The sequence below is a fragment of the Heteronotia binoei genome, chromosome 8 (genome assembly GCF_032191835.1).
Source record: "Heteronotia binoei isolate CCM8104 ecotype False Entrance Well chromosome 8, APGP_CSIRO_Hbin_v1, whole genome shotgun sequence".
In the NCBI taxonomy this organism is placed as follows: domain Eukaryota; kingdom Metazoa; phylum Chordata; class Lepidosauria; order Squamata; family Gekkonidae; genus Heteronotia; species Heteronotia binoei.
In genome coordinates this window covers 27,044,904-27,066,841 of record NC_083230.1, presented here as the reverse complement: position 1 = coordinate 27,066,841, position 21,938 = coordinate 27,044,904, and the positions used below count along the sequence as shown (strand labels likewise).

Sequence of the window (21,938 nt, the reverse complement as noted above, 5' to 3'; positions counted from 1 at the left end):
CAATAGTCCATCCAGTCCAACAGTCTGTGTCACAAACCCAGGTGCTTTCAGGAGGTCCATCAGAGGGGCCAGGACACTAGAAGTCCTTCCACTGCTGCCCCTCCCAAGCACCAAGAATAAAGAGCATCACTGCCCCAGACAGAGTTCCAACTGTGGCTAATAGTCACTGATGGACCTCTACTTCATATGTTTATACAATCCCTCTTGAAGCTGTCTATGCTTGTAGCCACTGCCACCACCTTCTGTGGCAGTGAATTCCACATGTTAATCACCCTTTGGGTGAAGAAGTACCTCCTTTTATCCATTCTAACCTGACTGCTCAGCAATTTCATTGAGTGCCCACGAGTTCTTGTACTGTGAAAAAGGGAGAAAAGTACTTCTTTCTCTACCTTCTTGTAAACCTCTAACATGTCACCCCTCAGTCGACATTTCTCCAAGCTAAAGAGCCCCAAGCATTTTAACCCTTCTTCACAGGGAAACGGTGCCAATCCTTTAATCATTCCAGTTGCCCTTTTCTGGACTTTTTCCAGTGCTATAATATCTTTTTTGAGGTGTGGTGACCAGAATTGTACACAGTACTCCAAATGAGGCCGCACCATCGATTTATACAGGGGCATTATGATACTGGCTGATTAATTTTCATTTCCCTTCCTAATAATTCCCAGCATAATGTTGGCCTTTTTATTGCAGACGCACCCTGTCTCGGCATTTTCAGTGAGATATCTACCACGACCTCAAAATCTCTCTCTTGGTCAGTCTCCGCCAGTTCACTCCCCATCAACTTGTATTTATACTTAAAATTTTTGGCCCCAATGTGCATTACCTTGCACTTGGCCACACTGAACCTCATTTGCCACATTGACACCCACTCACCCAGCCTCGACAGATCCCTTTGGAGTGCCTCACAATCCTCTCCAGTTCTCACCACCCTGAACTATTTAGTATCATCTGCAAACTTAGCCACTTCACTGCTTACTCACAACTCCAAATCATTAACGAACAAGTTAAAAAGCATTGGACCCATTTATACTTACTCTCTGTTTCCTATTAATTAGCCAGTTTTTGATCCACAAGAGGACTTGTCCTTTTACCCCATGACTCTTGAGCTTACTTAGGAGCCTTTGATGAGGAACTTTATCAAAAGCTTTCTGGAAGTCAAGGTAAACAACATCTATTGATTCCCCTTTGTCCACATGTTTGTTCACCCCCTCAACTCTAACAGATTATTGAGACAAAATCTTCCCTTACAGAACCCATGCTGAGTCTTCCTCAATAATTTTTGTTCATCAATGTGCCTATTAATTCTCTTTGTAATAATGGTTTCCACCAACTTTCCTGGTATTGAAGTCAGACTGACTGGTCTGTAATTTCCTGGATCTCCTCTGGAACCCTTTTTAAAGATGTGCCATGGAAGATCAACTGTTAATGAATAACCACCCCAAATTTGCCCCAAAGGACAGACCCTTTTTGTACAACGGCATTATAGGCTTTGTGACTATCTTTCCTATGCCCTGCTTGTGATATTTCCAAAGACCTGCTTGGTCACTGCAGGACCCAGAATGCTGGACCAGGTGAAATTATATGCTGCCATCTGAAGCAACCACAAGTTGGAAAGGTTGAAGGAGCTCAGTATGTTTAGCCTGGTGAGGTGATATGATATCTTGAAGGGCTTGAAAGCTGTCATATAGAGGATGGTGAAGTTATTTTCTGTTGCCCCAGAAGGTTGGACCAGAACCAATGGGTTGAAACTATATCTAAAGAATTCTTGGCTAAACATTAAAAAGCACTTCCTGACAGAGTAGTTCCACAGAGGAACAGGCCTCCACAGGAAGTGGTGGGCTCTCCTTCTTTGGAGGCTTTCAGTCATCTACACTTTACACCCCCAGCAAGCTTCGCCAACACTGGGATACAGGGGTTGGCCCTACAGTGGCTCTCCTCCTTTCTCCAGGGTCGGGGACAAAAGGTGCTGATAGCGGAGGAGCTATCCCAACAGCACCCACTTATGTGTGGTGTGCCACAAGGGTGGTTCTCTCCCCAATGTTGTTCAACATCTACATGCATCTCCTTGCCCAGATTGCCTAGAGGTTTGGGCTGGGATGTCATCAGTACGCAGATGACACCCAGCTCTATCTGCTGATGGGTGGCCGGTTCGACTCCTCCCTGGAAGATCTGATCATGGCACTACAAGCTGTGGCAGGGTGGCTCAGGCTGAGTAGATTGAAATTGAATCTGACAACGACAGAGGTCCTGTATCTAAGTTGTGGTGATCCGGGAGCAGAGGTCTCACTACCAACCTTTGATGGAGCACCACTTACATTGACGCCTAAGGTTAAAAGCTTAGGGGTATTCCTGGACTCCTCTTTAACAATGGAGGCCCAATGGAAACTTGGCGACAGAGATCCATGCCACGGTCACCTCAAGATTGGATTACTGTAATGCCCTCTACATGGGGCTGCCCTTGTCTCAAACCCCGAAGCTTCAACTAGTTCAGAATGCTGCAGCCAGGCTGTTAATAGGCCTCCCCTTGCGGGAGCATGTTCAACCTGTGCTGAAAGCACAGCACTGATTGCCCATTGCATACCAGGTTCGTTTCAAGGTACTGGTTCTTACCTTTAAAACCCTATATGGTCAGGGACCTGCATACCTTAGGGACCGCCTTTCCCCACATGTTTCCCAGAGAGCACTTCAGTCAGGGTCTCAACATCTGCTCTTAATCCCTGGCCTTAAATAAGCCAGGCTCATGACGACTAGAGCCAGGGTGTTTTCTGTTGTAGCCCCATGCTGGTGGAACAAGCTCTCTGGGGAGGTTAGGGCCCTGCAAGAACTTGCAGAGTTCCGCAGGGCCTGTAAGATTGTGCTCTTCCACCAGGTTTTTGTAAATTAAGATCACAGGCTACAACAGACTCCAAAACAACTGGACCACCTCTAGCACGAACCTAAGATCGATCTTTTTATAGAACACCCATCTGGAACAACAGAATAGAAAAATTCAAAGATCTTTATAGCACTTGCAATGGCTTGACTTTTATGTTTATATACCTTAATGCAATTTTATTTCCATGTATCCATGAACATGTAAGCCGCCCTGAGCCTGCTGTCGCAGGGATGGTGGGATATAAATCGAATAAAATGAACGAATGGATGAATATGACTGTATTCATATGTATAAACCCATGAGTTTGGACTTTTTAAAAAGCTCAAATATCTTCAAAGTATCTGATTTCTTCCATTTACTTAGCACTCAACCCTGTGACAGAAAGAATGTACTTACTTATCAACCAACATGGGACAAATTTTGTGGACAAGAAATCTCTGAGGAACAATGGGATGAAATATGGTCTTCACTTCCTTTTAAAACTAATGTGACTGAAATAAGGTTGCAATCCTTCCAATTATTATCATTATGGTACCGTCCACAAAAACTGGCTCATATGATCCCTTCAGTGACACATAAATGCTGGAAAAAAATGTGGCTTGCAAGGGGACTATCTACATTGTTGGGCCTTCTGCCCCAGTTTACAAGGTTTTTGGGAAGAAATATTAAGAAAAAGAAGATATTGGACTTATATCCTGCCCTATATGCTAAGTCTCAGAGCGGTCACAATCTCCTTTACCTTCCCCACATATACAACAGACACCCTGTGAGGTGGGTGGGGCTGAGAGAGCTCTTACAGCAGCCGCCCTTTCAAGGACAACTCCTACTAAAGCTATGGCTGACCTAAGGCCATTCCAGCAGGTGCAAGTGGAGGAGTGGGGAATCAAACCCAGTTCTCCCAGATAACAGTCTGCATACTTAACCATCCATTACACCAAACTGGCTCTCTTACACCAAACTGGCTCTTAACAAGAATCCACATTACTAACATAGCTATAGAATACACACCTAAACACTTATTGTTAACTGAAGGGATTTCTTCTGAATGTTTACCACATGAAAAGGAAACTATCTCCTTTCTTCGGTCAGCTGCTAGGACAGCTGTGACCATGAGGTAGAAATCAGATAAACATCCAGATATTAACCTCTGGAATAAAAAACTGTGGTCTACCTATATCACGGCCAAGATAACACAATATTGATCAGCTTGAACGTCCTCTCTCTCCTAATTTCTCTGTTATTCTAGCATATCTAACCTCTCAAGAAGCAAATCCTAATGTAATTAATGACTTGTCTTTGTGGTAATGTCAAAAGGATTTAAACTAGTTCTTCATTCAGTTTTAATATTAGTTACAGGTATATTTCATTAGTTGTTACATGACTTATTAGACTCTTTGTCTTGTACTTTTGGTTCTATTATTTGCTCTATGTAAGCACTGTGATTGTGATATGCATGGTATATACTTTGATAGAAAAAACAATACATTGTTTTTTGAAAGAAAGAAAAAGGTTAAGGTAATCCCCTGTGCAAGCACCAGTCGTTTCCGACTCTGGGGTGACATTGCTTTCATGACGTTTTCATGGCAGACTTTTTACAGGGTGGTTTTCCACTGCCTTCCCCACAGAGCTGGCGTATGGGAGTCAGTGGGGTAGGCGGCAGCTTGGGGCGCTACACTGCCTGGGGATGCCCCCTTACCTACACAGAGCACTCCTCCAAGCCTACCTTGAAGGCAGGCTTGGAGGAGCGCTGCACAGTGCACTCCAAAGAGTTTAATGGAGCAGGAAAGTGGTGGCGTGGCAGCACTCTTGTCCCCTGCTGCCCTGCATGATGACATCACTTCTGGTGACGTCACTGTGTCACGCGTGCGCACAATGAGTTCCATAAAGGAAGCTTGCGGGGAGGGGGGGGAGCATGGCCCAGGGGTCTGCCTCGAGGGGCAGAACCCCTAGCAACCGCCCTGCTTCCCCAGGAACGTTATATCTCCTGTAATTAATTTAGCAATTTAGAATGTTAGATTAAGTTAAAAATCTCACTTAAAAGCGGGCTTTCTGATAAAAAATATCTCTCATACACTTGTCCAGATATATTCCAGAGATATGGTTCTAAAACCATATCTGAGACAGCATTCAAAAGCGACTGAGCGGTTCCCACTCAGCAACTGAAATGAAGGTAAGCAATCAATTCCCAAACATCCCTTTTGCCTCAATTTTCAAAGAGCCTGTTGATTTTAGATTTAGATTAATGAGAGCTTCTAAGTGTATTATCTACCCAAAACGTTTGCTTAAAATCCACTTCTTCCCCCACATCGGCAAAAAATAAAATAAAAAATAAATCTCACTAGAAACCAGAGTATAATATTGAGTCTTTCTCCAAGAAGTGAAACTTCAGTGAGCTCATTAGCACGTTCCACTGTTCCCTCCGCCCCCGCTTCCTTTAATCTCTGGCGGCATGAGGAGAGAATTCATAATAAAATGGAAACCGTGCAAACAGAGGCTGAACCAGGGAAACGGTTTTCATAAAGCACTGTCACACCTAGCCTGCTTTCGACCCCATAAAATGTGTCTTTTGCGTTTTACACAAACACAACCCTACTAAAGCAAACCGAATGTTTGGCTTCCCGGGAACAGGACAAACCTCTCCCAACAACAGCAGCCTCTTTAGATTAAAGCAGCGCGAGTTTCCAACTCAACACATGTGCGGGACCCCCGCTGGAAGGCGGGCCCTTGAGAATCTTCGGAATCCCGCCCCACCCGCAGGAGATTCCGCCGCTCAGAAGGAAAGTTTAATATTTATGAGCAGCTCTCGGCCAATGAAGGGACTGGAAAGGTGGCTGGAGACGCTGCAGTTTGAAGAAGCGAGAAGCCCCAGCGGGCCCTTGTGTCGCTTTAGCGCCGCGCGCCCGTCTCTTCCCAGGCTTCGGGCTGGCTGGCGCCGCAGGTGACAATTGCGCGCCCAAAGCAGCGCGGGCGGCGGCTTCGGAAGCAATCCCAAGGCGGTCGCAGGTGCCCTCTCATTCGAGCCTTATTCACTATCCAAGCCTCAGCTGGGGAGAGTCGCGGGCGGGCGCCGGAAGGCCAAGCCGGGCAGGAGGCTCTCTCGCAAGGGTCCTCAATGCCCCGGTTATGGAGAAAGGGGCGCCCTTTGGACTGCCTCGCCTGTGCATGCTGTCGGCCGCGCTGCTGCTGGAGCTCTGCCCCTGTGGCTCCCACGGCGGGAACTGGAGGTGAGTAGAAAGGGAGGCGAGCAACGGCTTCCCACCCTTTTAGCTCAGCTTGCGCGTTCTCACGTGCTGTTCTCCTTTTTCACTCTCCCGCGTTTGTGAAACGAATGGAGAGGCTGTTTGAGGTGGAGCTTTATTGCGTGCTCGGGTTCAGGGGCGCATAGGGAGTTGCCCGCTCAGGGTTGGGAAATTCTTGGGAGATTTGGGGGGTGAAACCAGGGGAGGGTGGTAGGGTCGCCAATCCCCAGGTGGGGGCAGGGGATCCCCCGGTTTGGAGGCCTTCCCCCCCCCCCCCGCTTTAGGGTCGTCAGAAAGTGGGGGGGGGGGGGGGGAATGTCTGCTGAGAACTCTGTTATTCCCTATGGAGATTTATTCCCATAGAAGATCATGAAGAATTGAACCGCGGGGATCTGGGGGGGGGGGCTGTTTTTTGAGGCAGAGGCAGCAGATTCTCAGCACAGCATCTAGTGCCTCTCCCCAAAATATCCCCCAAGTTTCAAAATGATTGGACCAGGGGGTCCAATTCTATGAGCCCCAAAAGAAGGTGCCCCTATCCTTCATTATTTCCTATGGAAAGAAGACATTTAAAAGGTGTGCTGTCCCTTTAAATGTGATGGCCAGAACTCTCTTTGGAGTTCAATTATGCTTGTCACAGCCTTGTTCTTGGCTCCACCCTTAATGTCTCCTGGCTCCACCCCCAAAGTCTCCTGGCTCCGCCCCCAAAGTCCCCAGATATTTCTTAAATTGGACTTGGCAACCCTAGAGGGTGGTGTTTGGGGAGGGGCGAGACCATGGCAGGATGTAATGCCAAAGAACCTACTCTCCAAAGCAGCCATTTTCTCTAGAGGAAGTGATATTTATAATCTGGAGATCAGTTGCAAATTTGGAGCTCTCTAGTTGTAAATCTTTAGGCTGTCTTGGAAGTGAAAAATAACATTTTCAAATGGGAGATTTAAGCAAGTCTTTCTTTGATGGTTTGGAATCGCCCCAAAGTAAAATCCTGCATTGGCCATAATGCTCATTTGTATTACAAAATGCCTGTTGGCTTCATTAGTAATGCTCAAGAGTTCACCGTAAATGCAGCGTAATCTTCAAAGGCAGTTTAAGCCTTGCCAAAAAACTTCTAGAATGTCTCTGAACCTCCACAATCCTCCTCTAGGGGTTGTTCTTGTGTACTATATGCCAGTTGAGGATTTGCATAGTGGCTGTCAAAGCAGATAATACTGGCCTTGATAGACCACTGGTTTGACTTGGTATATGGTATTTTCATAAAAAAATCATATATGTATCAGGACGGGGTTTCATATATGCTGTTAATGCTGTGCAAAAAGAACTAACGATACTGGCTAGGATGTACAGTCAATTTAAAGGTTGCTCTGTTCTGCTTTCTGTGGCGCTAATGCAGACAGACAGACTTGAAGGGTCTGATGAGAAGCTGTTAGACACTATTGGATTCCAAATGTTATTCCAGAATAACTACTTCAGTTAAACTAAACAACAGTTAATCTAAAAGGTTGTACTCTGGGAATCCCTTTGTGGAGAGAATCCATTATGCTCTGAAAGGTGACATCTGCACAAAATAAGAACTGTAAAAGTTAGGATAAATCTGTGACATCACAGAAGAATCCTAAAAGGAATATAAGTATTGTTTGCAATGGCATGGAAGGCTAATTCTGCTCTAATATTTGGTACCTGGTATGTTTTTAAATGGCACAGTGGTCATTATTCCTCTAACATTTCCAAGGGTAATTCTACAAGGAAGATCCCACAGGCACCTAATATCATGCCCAGATGATCACCTCCTAAAATATTACACTTCAATTTGTAAAAATGCCATCATTTTATTATATCTGCTTTTAATTAATAAAATATTTTAAGTAGTCATTCCACAGGCAACAAATGTTACTACTTTGCCAATGGTAACGTAGGTCTGGCTAGTTTTATCTCTCCAAGGTGGTTCTTTTGCAGTAATATAATGCTGTCTGCATTTTCATAAGTGATTTTAAGAATGATGTTTGAATTTCCAGTATTAAAAAAAAAAAGGGCTGTGTGGATCTGAATGCACAATTGATCTTTTAAAAGTGCCTTCTGCTACCTGCGGGTGTTTCCTGGTGAAAGGGATTTGGAAGTGCTATGCTCAATTAATTGTACATCGGCAGCCTGCATGGGAACTGTGCCAGACTCCTTGCTGACTGCTGCTGTACTGAGTTCTGAGACATTCCAAAGGCAACATGCTTTATTGGTTAGTACATCACAAAGACAACATGGTGGGTCTGGGTCCCCTATTATATACATCTCCCGGACAACCCCCTTACCTGGCCAGTTAAACTTCCCGCCATAGATCTTCATAGGCGGATTGCGCTTAGTCCTTACATCCGGTGACCTGCAGTTTCCCACTGGTCGCCTCCGTGCACACACACGCTGTGTTGTACATACGGGGACTGAAATGCAAGACACAACACTTCTCCCCCCCAGTTCAAGAAACATAGTCTTTCAAATAAGCCGGTGGCCTTCGTTCCCTGCCTGACCTCCTAGGTTCGTTCTGGGGAACCGGAGCGGCTGCTGTTGCTGCAGGGGCCACTGGTTCCTCGTTGTGGGGTGACGGCAGAGAAGCGTTGTCCGGAGCCTGCAGCTGCTCCAGGAGCTCCCCTTGCATCCCCGCTGGAGAGTGGTCGCTCCAGCCGCTGTGGGGCTCCTCTGCCAGTGAGACCAGCGCAGGCTGGGTGGCTTCGGGTGGCGCTACCGCTATCTCCCTGCTCCCTCCAGCTCTGCCGGTTCTTCCGGCACAGTGCAATGGCATAGCTAATCTATGTGTCTCCGGAAGAGCTGGCCCCCTTCTGATGAGACCTCGTATGTGCAGGACCCCGTGACCCACAGCACCCGGGCTGATAACCACTCTGGCCCGCTCACAAAGTTCTTCACGTAGACCGGGTCCCCTGGGAAGAACCCCCATGTGGCCTCTCTAGTCTTGGGGGAGCTGCGGAGGTCCGGGGCAACCTATCTAGCCTAGTGGTTAACCTCCTACCCATGAGCAGCTCTGCAGGGCTTAGGCCGGTGACTGGGTTGGGGGTGATTCATTTTCCAAAAAGGAAGGCAGCCAGGTGGTGGTCCCAATCCCTCTGCACTATGCGACCCAGGGCCTCCTTGGTGGTGCACACCATGCGCTCTGCTTGGCCATTGGTGGCTGGATGAAAGGGAGTGGACCGTATGTGTTGGATGAGGTACCTATTCAGGAACTCCTGGAAATCCCGGGAAGTAAAAGCAGTATCATTATCTGTGACTACAGTCTCGGGGATCCCATGGGTGCAAAAGACCCTCCGTAGGGCCCTGACCACGGCCACGGTGGAGGTTGAAGCAACGGGAATCACCTCCAACCACTTGTGTAGGCGTCCACCAGGATAAAGAATATTTGGCCCTGGTATGGCCCCGCGAAGTCTAGGTGTAGCTGGGTCCACGGCATGCAATTGGACTCCCAGCGGTGGACGAGGATGCTGGGCGGATCTGGCCAGGACTCTTGGCAGGGTAGTCACCCTCTAACCCACCCCTCTATCTCTTCGTCCGTCCCCGGCCACCATACATAACTACGTTCCAGGGCCTTCATATGCACTATCCCTGGGTGCATCTTGTGCAAGGCTTCGAGTACTTGCTTCTGAAGGGGAGGGGGAGAACCACCACCCTACTACCCCAGAGAATGCACCCCTTGTGTATGGACAGTTCAGCCTAGCGTGATGCAAATGGCCTGAAATCAGCGTCCAGTTTGCCTATGGGCCCAGCAGCGGCTTGTGGTCCATGGCAATCATGAAACGCGTGCTGTACAGGTAGTTGTTGAATTTGACACACCCGCCACGATTGCCAGCGCCTCTTTGTTTACGCATAGTTATGTTCCGCAGGGGTCAGGGTCCGAGAGTAATAGGCCACGGGGACTTCCCTCCTCTCTGGAAGTTGGTGACCCAGGACAGCGCCCACCCTATACGGGGAAGCATCGCAGCCTAGAATCACTGGAAGGGATTCATCAAAATGGTGGAGGACTGCATTAGAAGCCAGGATGTCCTTGACTGCTTGAAACGCGGCGGCCTGCTTTCCCCCCTAGACCCACGGGGCGTGTTTGTGGAGGAGCCTATGTAGGGGTTCTGCGAGGGCGGCTTTGTGGAGCAAGAATGAATGATAAAAGTTCAAAAGTCCCCAAAAACTTTGTAACTCCGCCTTGCACTTGGTGGCTGGGGCGTGGACTATAGCCCTGGTCTTGTCGGCCTTCAGGTGGATTCCTGCGGCGTCCACTACAAACCCCAAGAACTCCACCCTCAGCACTCTGAATGAGCACTGCTCCCGCTTCATCTTAAGTCCCGCAGTCTGGAAGCGGCAGAGTACCTCTCGCAGACAGCAGCTGAACTCCTCTGTGTCTGGGGCAGCGATCAAAACGTCATCGAAAAAAGGTTGTACTCTGGAAATCCCTTTGAGGAGAGAATCCATTATGCTCTGAAAGATTCCCAGAGCCACGTTAACCCCAAATTGTAACCACCGCACCTTGAAAGCTCCCCTGTGCGTCACTGTTGTCTGGACCTTGGCAGTCTCCGCATCCACTGGGAGCTGCTGGTATGCTTGGGCCAGGTCCAGCTTCCCCAAAACCTTAGAGCTGGCCAAGGATGTGGCTGACCACTGGGACGGGGTACAGGTTGTCCTGGAGCGCTTTATTTATTGTGTATTTATAGTCAGCACATATGCGCATGTCCCCATTTGGCTTCACCGGAGTGACTATGGGGGTCTCCCATGCATCGTAGGAGACCGGCTCTAGTACTCCCTGGGTCACGAGGCGGTCCAGTTCCGCTTCAATTTTTGGTTTTAACGCAAACGGAACTCGCCTGGCCTTCAGCCTTATTGGTCTCACATGGGGGTCAAGCTGTAAGGTGATGGGAGGCCCCTTGTAGCACCTCAGGGTCCCATCGAACACCTCTGGGAATTCCCAGCACACATTTTCAGAATTGTGCGTTTGTATCTGCTGCACCCCGACTATTTGTACGCCCAGAGGTCTGAACCAGGCCAGACCCAGTAATGTGGTGAGCTGGCGCTTAACCATGAGTATGTCCAGTGCCCCTTTAAAGCTATTGAACTCTACCCTCACAGTGGCCCATCCCAAAATCCGCACAGGGTTTTTCTGGAAGTCCTGCAGTATGAAATCAGCTGGCTGCAACGGGGGCCGGCCATGGGGGCAGAGTTTTCTTAGGGACTCCTCTGAGATTATGGAGATGGAGGATCCTGAGTCCAGCTCCATTATGCAGGGAGCACCCTCGATTTGGACCGACACCTTGACCTTATCAGGGGTGTCCAGGGGCAAATTCATTACTTGGTTGCTGGTCGTTGTGGTCATGTGAGCGTCAGTCGAGTTGTGGTGCGTGAACTGGCGCCTGCGGTTGGTTTTGGCCCTGCACATGTGTGGCCACAATGTGGCCCACTTTTCCGCAGTTCCTACAATCAGCGTTGCGATAGAGGCAGTCCCGTCGCTTGTGTGGGTCTCTGTAGCTGGCACTCTTTGTGCTGGCAGGCCTCTCTGTAGCTTGCGTCCGGGAGGAAGATTTCGGCCCGTTTCCTGGCTGGCGGCAGAGCTGGTGTGCCTCTTCCTCCTCATGGTCGCCCGACACCATCTCCTCATGGTGGATGGCTTCCGCCTGAGGGCTCGAGTGAGTCTTGGTGGCTCTCTCAAATGAGGTGGCTTCATTGAAGGGTCAGCTCATCCTTTGCAAAAAGCTTTTGCTGTAGCCTTTTGTCTCAGAGGCCCCAGACAAATGGATCCCACAGGGTTTCCTCCAGCTTGTCGAAGCTGCAGTTCCCTGCGATTTGGTGGAGAGCAGCCGGGTAGATGGCAGCCGTCTCTCCCAGCCCCTGATCCCTCTTGTGAAATAGCAACTGGCGGGCGATGATGGATGGCTGGGGCAAGAAATGCCCGGTCAGGAGTTTGACTAACTCCTTGTAAATTTTCGTGGTGACTTTTGTGGGTGCAGAGAGACCTTTGGCTATCTTGAATGTGGCATCCCCGCAGACACTTAGAAACATGTCTCACTTCCGGCTGTCATACATAATCATGTTTGCCCGTAGGTAGCAGTCGACCCGCTCAGCGTAGGTCTCCCACCTTTCCGGTTTGACAGGGTCGAACTCTGCGATGTGGCCCGTCATCCCGCTTGGGGTTCCATGGCAGCAGCGGTCGCTCTGGCAGCAGTGGCGCTTCTGCCCCTCTGGGCTGCATGCCTTCTTCGTCTCCAGCCTGGTCGGCGGTTTTCCACCGGGGGAACTAGCTGCCCGTGGACCTGGCTAGTATCCTATCCTCATCACCAATGTAATGTACTGAGTTCCGAGATGTTCCAAAGGCAACATGCTTTATTGGTTAGTACATCACAAAGACAACATGGAGGGTCCGGGTCCCCTATTATATACATTTCCCGGACAACCTCCTTACCTGGCCCGGTCCAATCCTGGCCGGTTAAACTTCCCGCCACAGATCTTCATAGGCGAATTGCATTTAGTCCTTACGTCCGCCGACCTGCGGTTTCCCACTGGTCGCCTCTGTGCGCACACACATACTGTGTTGTACATACGGGGACCGAAATGCAAGACACAACAGCTGCTAATCCAAATGGACTACCAGGATCAGAGCTGCTCTGCCACACATCAAGCAAGAGTTGCACTGCTCTCATGTCCTTTGGTGCTGGCTGATTTCTCTTCTTTGAGGTACTTCTTTCACACCCATTGTGGGCATGATGGTCTCCTATACTGTGAAGCAACAGAGATTGAAAACTGTATTTTGTATGGCTTGTGAAAACACTTGGAATGTGTGGTATTTATTGGCCTGTTTCTACAGTATGTTTGAGGCTATCGCTTGAACTTCACTGTGAGGTTCTTGTGTTTGTTTTCCCTTTTTCCTTGTTTTGTATCATGATCTGTTTACCATTTATTATTGCTGTCTTTTGCAGAGTTGGTTGTGTGAAAGAGACAAAATGTCTGGCACTTACCTCAGAACTGTTTTTGCAGGTGGTTGGGCATTGCCTCCTTCGGTGTCCCAGAGAAATTGGGTTGTGCTAACCTGCCGTTCAATGCCCTCCAGAAGGACTTGTGTAAGAAAAAGCCCTATCTCCTACCCAGCATCCACAAAGGAGCACGCCTAGGAATCCAGGAATGCCAAAGACAGTTCAGACATGAACGGTGGAACTGCTTACTCTCACCAGATACCTCCTCTTTGGTGTTGAGCCCTTCATCCCTCTCTGTGGCTCCTTCCTCCTCTGTCTTTGGTTATGAACTGAGCAGCGGTATGTCCTCTGGTCGAAAAGACATTCACGAGTCCCACAATTTCTCTAGGTAGAATTTCAACAGTAACTTACAGCTTGCTGGAATTCAGACAGGAATTCTGATAGGTAGTGTACAATAGTTGCAGGTCTCCCCTTATGATATCTCTCTTGAAAAAGGTTTCTTAAACATAGAAGCAAAACATTGTCCAGCTGGGGAGACAGAGTTCTATGCGGAGCAAAGGCTCAGACTTACACGTTACTTGGAATCCTTGGTTACTTTTTACTGCAAGTTTTGTTTTTTTAGAAAAACAAAATAAGCTTATGAAAGAGGAAATATAGGTAGAGAAAGGTTCTTAGACACTTTTTCCTTTTCGGTGTGAAAAGCTGCTTTTTCACCCACGGATATGGTGGATATCTTCCCTTGCAATGGATACAAAATAGAAAAGAGTTGAAGAGTGTCAGCTTTGACTCACAGTGTGGTCTCTGCAGGGTATAGTTTGAGGCTAATTATCTCCCGCTGTGGCTAGAAGGAGTCTATGCTGTGCAGGTTCTTGGCAGTTATGACAACAACAGTCATAGTTAAGGACATTTAAGACCATCTATTTCAAATAATAATAATAAAATTTATATCCCGCCCTCCCCGCCGGAGCAGGCTCAGGGTGGCTAACAACATACATAGCTATACAATACAATAGGTATACAGACTTTAAAATTAACATTATTTAAAAGTAATTCAGTTCAATTCATGTAAAAGCAAATCAGTAAGCAAAATCATGTTGGCGGGTCCCTTTATTTAACAATCATAAATCAGCAGTCCGTAAAAGCCAGCTTAAAAAGGGTGGTCTTGCAGGCCCTGCGGAACTGGTCAAGGCTCCGCAGGGCCTGCACCTCCTTCGGGAGCTGATTCCATAGGCATGGGGCCGCGATGGAAAAGGCCCGTGCACGAGTGTTCTGGAGTTTAGCCTCTTTTGGCCCAGGGATGGTCAGCTTGTTTTTCCCTGCTGACCTCAGTGCTCTCTGGGGCTCATATGGGGAAAGACAGTCCCTCAGGTAGGCCGGTCTTCGGCCATATTCAGCCATAATCCAAAGGGATTCAGCAAACAACTTTTTGCCTTGCACAGTCTGGAATTACTACTTTGAACATTGATGGAACAGGTAACCAGGGCCGGTGCCAGGGTTTCTGACACCCTAGGCCCCCAGCTGTTCCCCGCCCCTGTGAGGGTGAGCATGGCAGCAGCATGTGGTGCGCAGCCATGCACTGCACCGTTTCAGCCTTCCTGGGTCTGTGCTTAAGTGGAAGCACAGACCTGGGAAGGCTTTGTGAATGGGGGGCAACACATGCGCTTGGAGGTGCTCAGAGGCTGGCTCTGAGTACCCCCGAGCTTGCCCACTGCTGTGCTGCCCCGCCTCTGGTGCCTCTTCCCCACCACCCGCAGGGAGGTGGAGCGGTGGGCAGCAAGGGTGAGCATGATGGTGGCAGGGAAGGGGCATGGGGGTGGCAGGGCACTCAAAGGGAGGGGGCCCCTGCTGCCCCTGAGGCCAGGTAATGCCCCTAGCCTGTTGGGGCATGCCAGCCCTGCAAGTAACTGGGTGACCATGTGTCTGTAGCATCGCAACAAAGATACCCATTTCTGCAGGCTTCATTCCGTTTTTTTTACTGGTGTTTCTCACTTTGTACTTCCTTTGACAGAGTTATACCAGAAATCATAGCCTAATTTTTTTCCATGGCTATGTGCCATGTGTGCATGAATCTGACTGGAATTTTGCACTCATCACAGCCATGCAATTTTGCACTAACCACAGCCATAAAAGTACATATGACCATATGAAGCTGCCTTATACTGAATCAGACCCTTGGTCCTTCGAAGTCAGTATTGTCTTCTCAGACTGGCAGCGGCTCTCCAGGGTCCCAAGCTGAGGTTTTTCACACCAATTTGCCTGGACTCTTTTAGTTGGAGATGCCGGGGATTGAACCTGGGACCTTCTGCTTCCCAAGCAGATGCTCTACCACTGAGCCACCGTCCCTCCCAAAGTAATGTTGCTTGCCTGTCTGGGACTTGGTGAGATGAAATCTGAAGGGATGAAAAGGCTCCAGATATGAAAAAGAAAGAGGTCTCTTAATTGGGAGGGGAAAGCTGCAGTTTTATGGACGAATGCAGAGCTTACTTTGATGAAGTCCCAGGTTCAGTCTTTGGCATTCCCAGATGAAGTGCTTCATAAAGACATCCTGGGAAAGGACTCTGACTGAGTTCCAGAGAACTGTTGACTCTGCCAGAATGGACAAAAGGGTTCAATCTGATGCTATTAAAAGCATTTTCTTATAGTTGCCCAAAAAGATGGGAAATGCTGTTTCAGAACCTAATCCATCCGCTTTTTCCATGATGTAATTCTAATGGGAAGACACTTTTACAGATGAATAAAGAAGTAACATTAAGAGTGCTGCATCTCCTTATTTAAGTAATCTCAGTATGTTGGCCTCCACCAGAGAAAAATGGTTCCCTTGAGTCCCCTTGAAACCAGTGGAACTTGAGAATTGCAATTAAGTTGTCCCCTTGATTTCTATTGGACTAAAGTGGAACGAACTTTTATTGGAGCATGGCTAAATGGTTTTATGTTCCATGTTGACAGCTATGAATCAGCCTTGTTAATTTTTAAATCTGGCTGTAGGTATGTGCTGTTGATCTCTTACATTCTTTTGTAGGTACCAAAGAAACAGCATTTATTCATGCAGTGACTGCAGCTGGGCTAGTGCATTCCATGACGCATTCATGCAGTGCAGGAAATGTGACCGAATGCTCCTGTGATACCAACCTGCAGAATGGTGGCTCGCCCAGTGAAGGCTGGCAGTGGGGTGGCTGCTCTGATGACATCCAGTATGGAATGTGGTTGAGCAGAAAGTTCTTAGATGGCTCTGTAAGAAATAGCACTGGAAAAGATGGAAATGGATTGATTGCCATGAATTTGCATAACAATGAAGCTGGAAGACTGGTAAGGATTAGATTTTTACCTCGTTCTTACTAAAGCCCTGTTGGATCAGACTTGTAGTCTCTCTGGTCCAGTATTGACTTTCACTTGCCCAGGAGGGCCAGCAAATAAGGCTTAGAGGCACCAATGCTTCCTTCTTTCTCTACTAATGTCCTTTGGATTGGGAGGGGGCACAGTCCCTCTGCCTCTCCCCGTATGATCATGCATTAAAATCCCCAGTAGCTTTGGCCTACACACTAAGGGCGATTTCCCACACAGCTTACCGAGGAGCGAAGTCCCTCCTCACCGCGCCGCGTCTGCTCGGATTTCCCACCAACTGCTCTGCGGATTCAGGAAGTGCCGCACCTTTTGCGTCTCAAATGGAAATCGCTAAAACCCTAGTTTACACTAGCGATGCAAAAGTTCCGGCACTTCCTGAATCCGCGAAGCAGTTGGTGGGAAATCCGAGCAGACGCTGCGCGGCGAGGAGGGACTTCGCTCCTCGGTAAGCTGTGTGGGAAATCGCCCTAAGTCTTTTGTTACTCATTAGGCCTTTCCATTACCACAAATAAGCTCTTAAAGGTCACACATAGATAATTTTGTTTGTTTGTGTATTCAACGTGTATCCTGGCCTTCCTGCAAAGCAGGCTCAGAGCAGGTTCCATCAGAGTCAAACAAATAAAACAGGTTAAAAAAATTAAAATTAAGTTTAAAACAGCTAAAAAATGCAAGCTAAACTAAGAGAAACTCGCCTCTACAGAGTAGTGACTTGTCGGCCCAAAAGTCCATCGGATCCCAAGTCGCTGGAAGGGAGGGGGGAGGCCTAATAGTAGGTGACATCCGCTGCCTCAACTGAAGGCCTGGTGGAAGAGCTCTGTTTTGCAGAACTCGAGCAGGGCCCAGATCTCCCAGTAAAGCTCATTTCACCAGGTAGGCACCAGGGCTGAAAAAGCTCTGGCCCAAGTTGAGGCCCTCGTCATCACATTCTACTTCATTGTAATTCACTATGTGCACACAAATTTTGGCTTTTTTACATGAAGCACACCAGATCAGTGGCCTTTTAACATCTGCATAGATTCTCAGGTGGGTTGTGAAGGCCCACCTGATGGATTGCAAGCTCCTGTAGAACCTCTCTCTTTTTTCCCCCTGGTATTTGGAAGGACTGGTACTAGGATATGTGAGTCTAGAAATCTAGGGTGTCATGCCTTTTCTGCCTCTTTGCACATACGCAAAGAAGCAGCAAGACAACATGGCCAGATCATTCAACAGTGGAGTGGATTCTCTCATGACTCAGACCCAAGACTTGTCCCTCACTGTGATACACCATCTGGTGTTTGTCTTGTTCTTTCTGTCCCCACAATCCTGCCCTTGACAGTGGTGAGATTGTAACTCTAGATTTCATCTTCTTGCTATGTTAATATGAGGAACTTGCAGCTCACTGTGTCCAAGCCTACCACCTGTGAGTTAAAAGTGGGCCCCAGACTAAAAACGTTGAAGAACTCTGAACTAGACACAAGTAAATTGAATAGCCCTAACCCTTTGTGTTGAAACCTGAATGGTTTCTCTGCCTATCATTTGCTTCAAACACTTTACTGACATGGATGTTTGCATTGCATTGTATGTTTCCTTCTCTTTGCCTACAAAGCACTGGAACTGATACTGTCTACTCATATCCAGGGGGGCTGTTCATATTAGTTATGTTATTTAGCAGGGGTCCTCAAACTTTTTAAATAGGGGGCCATTTCACTGTCCCTCAGACTGTTGGAGGGCCGGACTGCCGTTACTGTGCAAGGCCGCGGGCCGTCAGTTCTCCGTCTTCTGCATCTCTCTCCCTTCCCCACACCACACACCCCGGCCTGGGAACTCACCTCACCTCGGTATCACCTCACACTCTGTCTCTGCCACCTCAGCCCAGTGTCGGAAGTGTGCGTTGCTAACGCGAGTTTAGGTCGAACGTCACTTCCGGTCTAATTTTGCCATAACCCGGCGGGCTGCATAAACGTCCTCAGCGGGCCGCATCTGGCCCGCGGGCCGTAGTTTGAGGACCCCTGTTATTTAGAATTGGAGATCTTGGTCCACTTTCTGGTTTCTGCCAGTGTTATGAGTCTATTTAAAATCTCATATCATAAAACTGATTACATAGAACATCTCTAATAAGCCGGATCCAGATTTCTAGTATGGCCAGTGGCAACTACAAGAAGTACTGTTTAGTATGTGTATAGAGCCAAAAGCATGTCAGGCATCAAAGTGACATGGTCCCTGCCAAGAATTTTAATAAACCACAGTAATTGCACTAATGTAAACAAAATATAACGCAGTGAGAAAAGACACAGAATTGGAAACTGGTTTCTGCTTCCTAATAATATTTGCTGGATTGGGATGACAATGTTAATACCATAAGAAGAGCTCTTCTGGATCAGACCAATGGTCCATCTACACCAGCATCCAGTTATTTTGGAGGAATAGAGGGTCGAGGCCTTCCCCTGACATTGCCTGCTGGCACTGGTATTCAGCGGTATACTGCCTCTGATTGTGGAAGTTCCCTGTAGTCAAGTACCTGAAAGGTAAGTTAGAAAGCAAAAGCAGGGCCAAAAGCGAAATTGAAATATGAATGAATTGTACATAAAAATACATGTATTTATTACAAAGAGATTTAAAAGCACATCATAGGTTAAGTTCCCACCCACCCCTCTTTTTTCTACCAGTTCCCTTTAGTCACCATGGCTAGTAGCTGTTGATAAACCTGTTCTTCTTGAATTTGTCTAATCCCCCTTTAAAGCCATCTGTATCTGTGGCCATCACTCTATCCTCTGTCAGTGAATTGCACATCATTTGAGTTCGTTTTCTTTTGTTTTCGGTAGATAACGGAATGTCCTGACAAATTTTTAGAAGGCAAAGATAATCTCTAGCAACGATCATGTTGGCAAAGCTGTGTATATAGTTAACATATATTTGGTATAAGGTTGTGGGTTGTTCGCCATTTGGTTACTTTCTCTTTTTGCTTCAGGCTGTAGCAAAACTGATGATAGTTGACTGCCGTTGCCATGGAGTCTCCGGGTCCTGTGCTCTGAAAACATGCTGGAAAACCATGTCCACCTTTGACAAGATAGGCAGCTTTTTAAAAGAGAAGTATGAAAACAGCATCCAGATTTCAGACAGACTGAAAAAAAAGCTACGCAGGAAATTAAAAAGCCAGCGCAAGATACCAGTCCATAAAGAAGACCTGCTGTATATTCACAGGTCCCCCAACTACTGTGTTGAAGATCGCAAACTGGGTGTCCCTGGGACCCATGGAAGGGAGTGTAACCGAACTTCTGAAGGACCAGATGGCTGCAACCTCCTCTGCTGTGGCCGCGGATATAATACTCATGTAGTCAGACACGTGGAGAGATGTGACTGCAAATTTGTTTGGTGTTGCTATGTGCGCTGCAGGAAATGCGAGACTATGACCGATGTCCATACTTGCAAATGAAAAACCATCTGCCTCTGAGAGCAAAGATGGTGGTGAGTAGCCCTACTAAGTAGCGCTCTTCGGGTTGTGCTAAGGCTCAAGATAGAGCACATTCTCCTAAGACTGTTCATGGTCCAGAAATTTGGGATTTTACTGAAAGAGCAACCTGGAATAAGTAGCATTCTTGGGCAAAAGTAAGAGAAAGAAAACCAGTAGAGACCTGCCTCCGCTAAATTATTTATGTAAGTGGATGCCATAGATGAGTGACTTAGTCTTTGGATGGTGTGGATATTTAATCATTCATGCTACAGTGGACCAAAGTGATGACTTTATGTACAATATATGCAGCCAGGGGTCAAGGAAGGAATGACTAACATCCAGAGGCTAAATAATGCCACTGCTGCCAGTGTGAGGCTGCTTGCTCCACCTAATGTTGTGATATGGTTATTTTAAGAACAGGAGCTTGTTCTCCGGTTTAACACCATTGCCACCACCTTCAACTATCATGACTGAGCTTGACAGGATGCTTAAGGGGATAAGTGGTAGCTTTAAGCAGGGAGGCCCAACTTCTTCAGCCTGGTGATGAAATCCTCTTTAGCTAAGCCATTTTGATGCCCCAAGCATGATGTTTCATCATCATCTTCAAATTGGCTGGAGAAGTTTGGCCCCACCTGAAACTGTTGCAGTCCCATCTAGGAGGATTTTGGGCTACAGCCTTGGTTCTTGGGGATCTCTGGAAGAAATGGAGAAACAAAGCACTATTAGAGGGCTTTTTTGTAGCAGGAACTCCTTTGCATATTAGGCCACACCCCTGATGTAGCCAATCCTGCTGGCGCTTACAGTAAGCCCTGTAATAAGAGCCCCGTAAGCTCCAGGAGGATTGACTATATCAGGGGTTTCAAAGCTTATTCACAGCCTAAGCCAGCATTTAAAATGGTAAACTACATCAGGGGTGTGTGGCTTAATATGCAAAGGAGTCCCTGCTACAAAAAGCCCTGCCTACTGATATAACCAGTTCTTAGCAGCCAGAACTTGAAGTCAAGTCTGAGATGCTTACGTCTAAGCAGGATCCCATCGTGGAAGAAAGGTTTGATTGGAGGGTTGAAACTTGGTGTTGCAATATAGATGTAGTTTTTCACTTATTTCTACTCAACTATTTTCGAAAACATCATTAAGGAAAAAGGGAGAGATTTATCATACCTATAGGACTGAGAAGGTGGTATGTTGCTTAATGGAAATTACCTGAAACCTGCTCCTTATTCCTCTTGAAGGATGAAGATTTTCATTTGGTGTTTTCCAGTGTCCTATCTAGTACCTTTTGTTTTAGAACACCAACACGTTCAGCTTATCTTTACAACAGCCAAATGAGGAAGGTTGGTTGAAAGATAGTAATTGGCCCAAAGTCACCCAGAAAATGACATGGCAAAGTAGGGATTTGAGCAACGGTCCCTTCAATGCTACCCCAGTGCTCTAAACATGATATACCATACTGACCCTACTTTTTTCAAACCCATACTTTTCTTTTTAAATCAATACACTCTCTTTAGACTCATACCTGATTGTGAAAAAGCCAATTACAGTGTTAATCATTCAAGTGCATAGGAGTGCTTGAAATTAGCCTTCATTTGGAGCCAATGCTGTCCTTGTGACACACACAATCTTACCAAGATGGATGTAGGTATTGTGATTCTCAAATCATGTATGTAGAGCTATCTACTTAAAACCGTTGCCTGAAAAGTGGAACCAAGAGTGATGGACAAAAATGGATATTTCCCCACTTTTTTTTTTACTACTGAATATGGGAATTCTTCTACCTTATTGGGGTCAAACGTTGTGGTATTTGATTGAGAAAGCCAAAATAAGACAAAAAAACCACGGACACAATAATGAACAATGTAAGTGAAAGGTTCTTAATGCAGTGTACAAATTACAAACATATAATCAAAACAGTAAAATAACAATATTTGTTCCGGGTCAATTTCCAGCAGTAATAAATCAAGTGTCCTTGTTGGAGTATATCAAAGTCCATTAATTTCACTAATAAGTTACTCCAAACGGACTCTCCTCCAAAGCAGACGGGTGCAGGATCAATTAAGTCCAAGCCCGATGATCATTTTGAAAATATTTCTTTCTTTTTCAAGAACCCGGAATTC

General features: G+C 47.1%; 1 protein-coding gene across 1 annotated transcript; it reads left to right on the top strand.

Moving 5' to 3' along the window:
- Positions 1–5,761: 5,761 nt before the first annotated feature.
- On the top strand, positions 5,762–20,031 carry WNT16 (Wnt family member 16). Its single transcript, XM_060244834.1, has 4 exons — positions 5,762–6,099; positions 13,117–13,391; positions 16,072–16,358; positions 19,342–20,031. Exons 1-4 carry the CDS (start codon positions 5,999–6,001, stop codon positions 19,804–19,806), a joined length of 1,128 nt encoding a protein of 375 aa, XP_060100817.1. The 5' UTR covers positions 5,762–5,998; the 3' UTR covers positions 19,807–20,031.
- Positions 20,032–21,938: the final 1,907 nt, after the last annotated feature.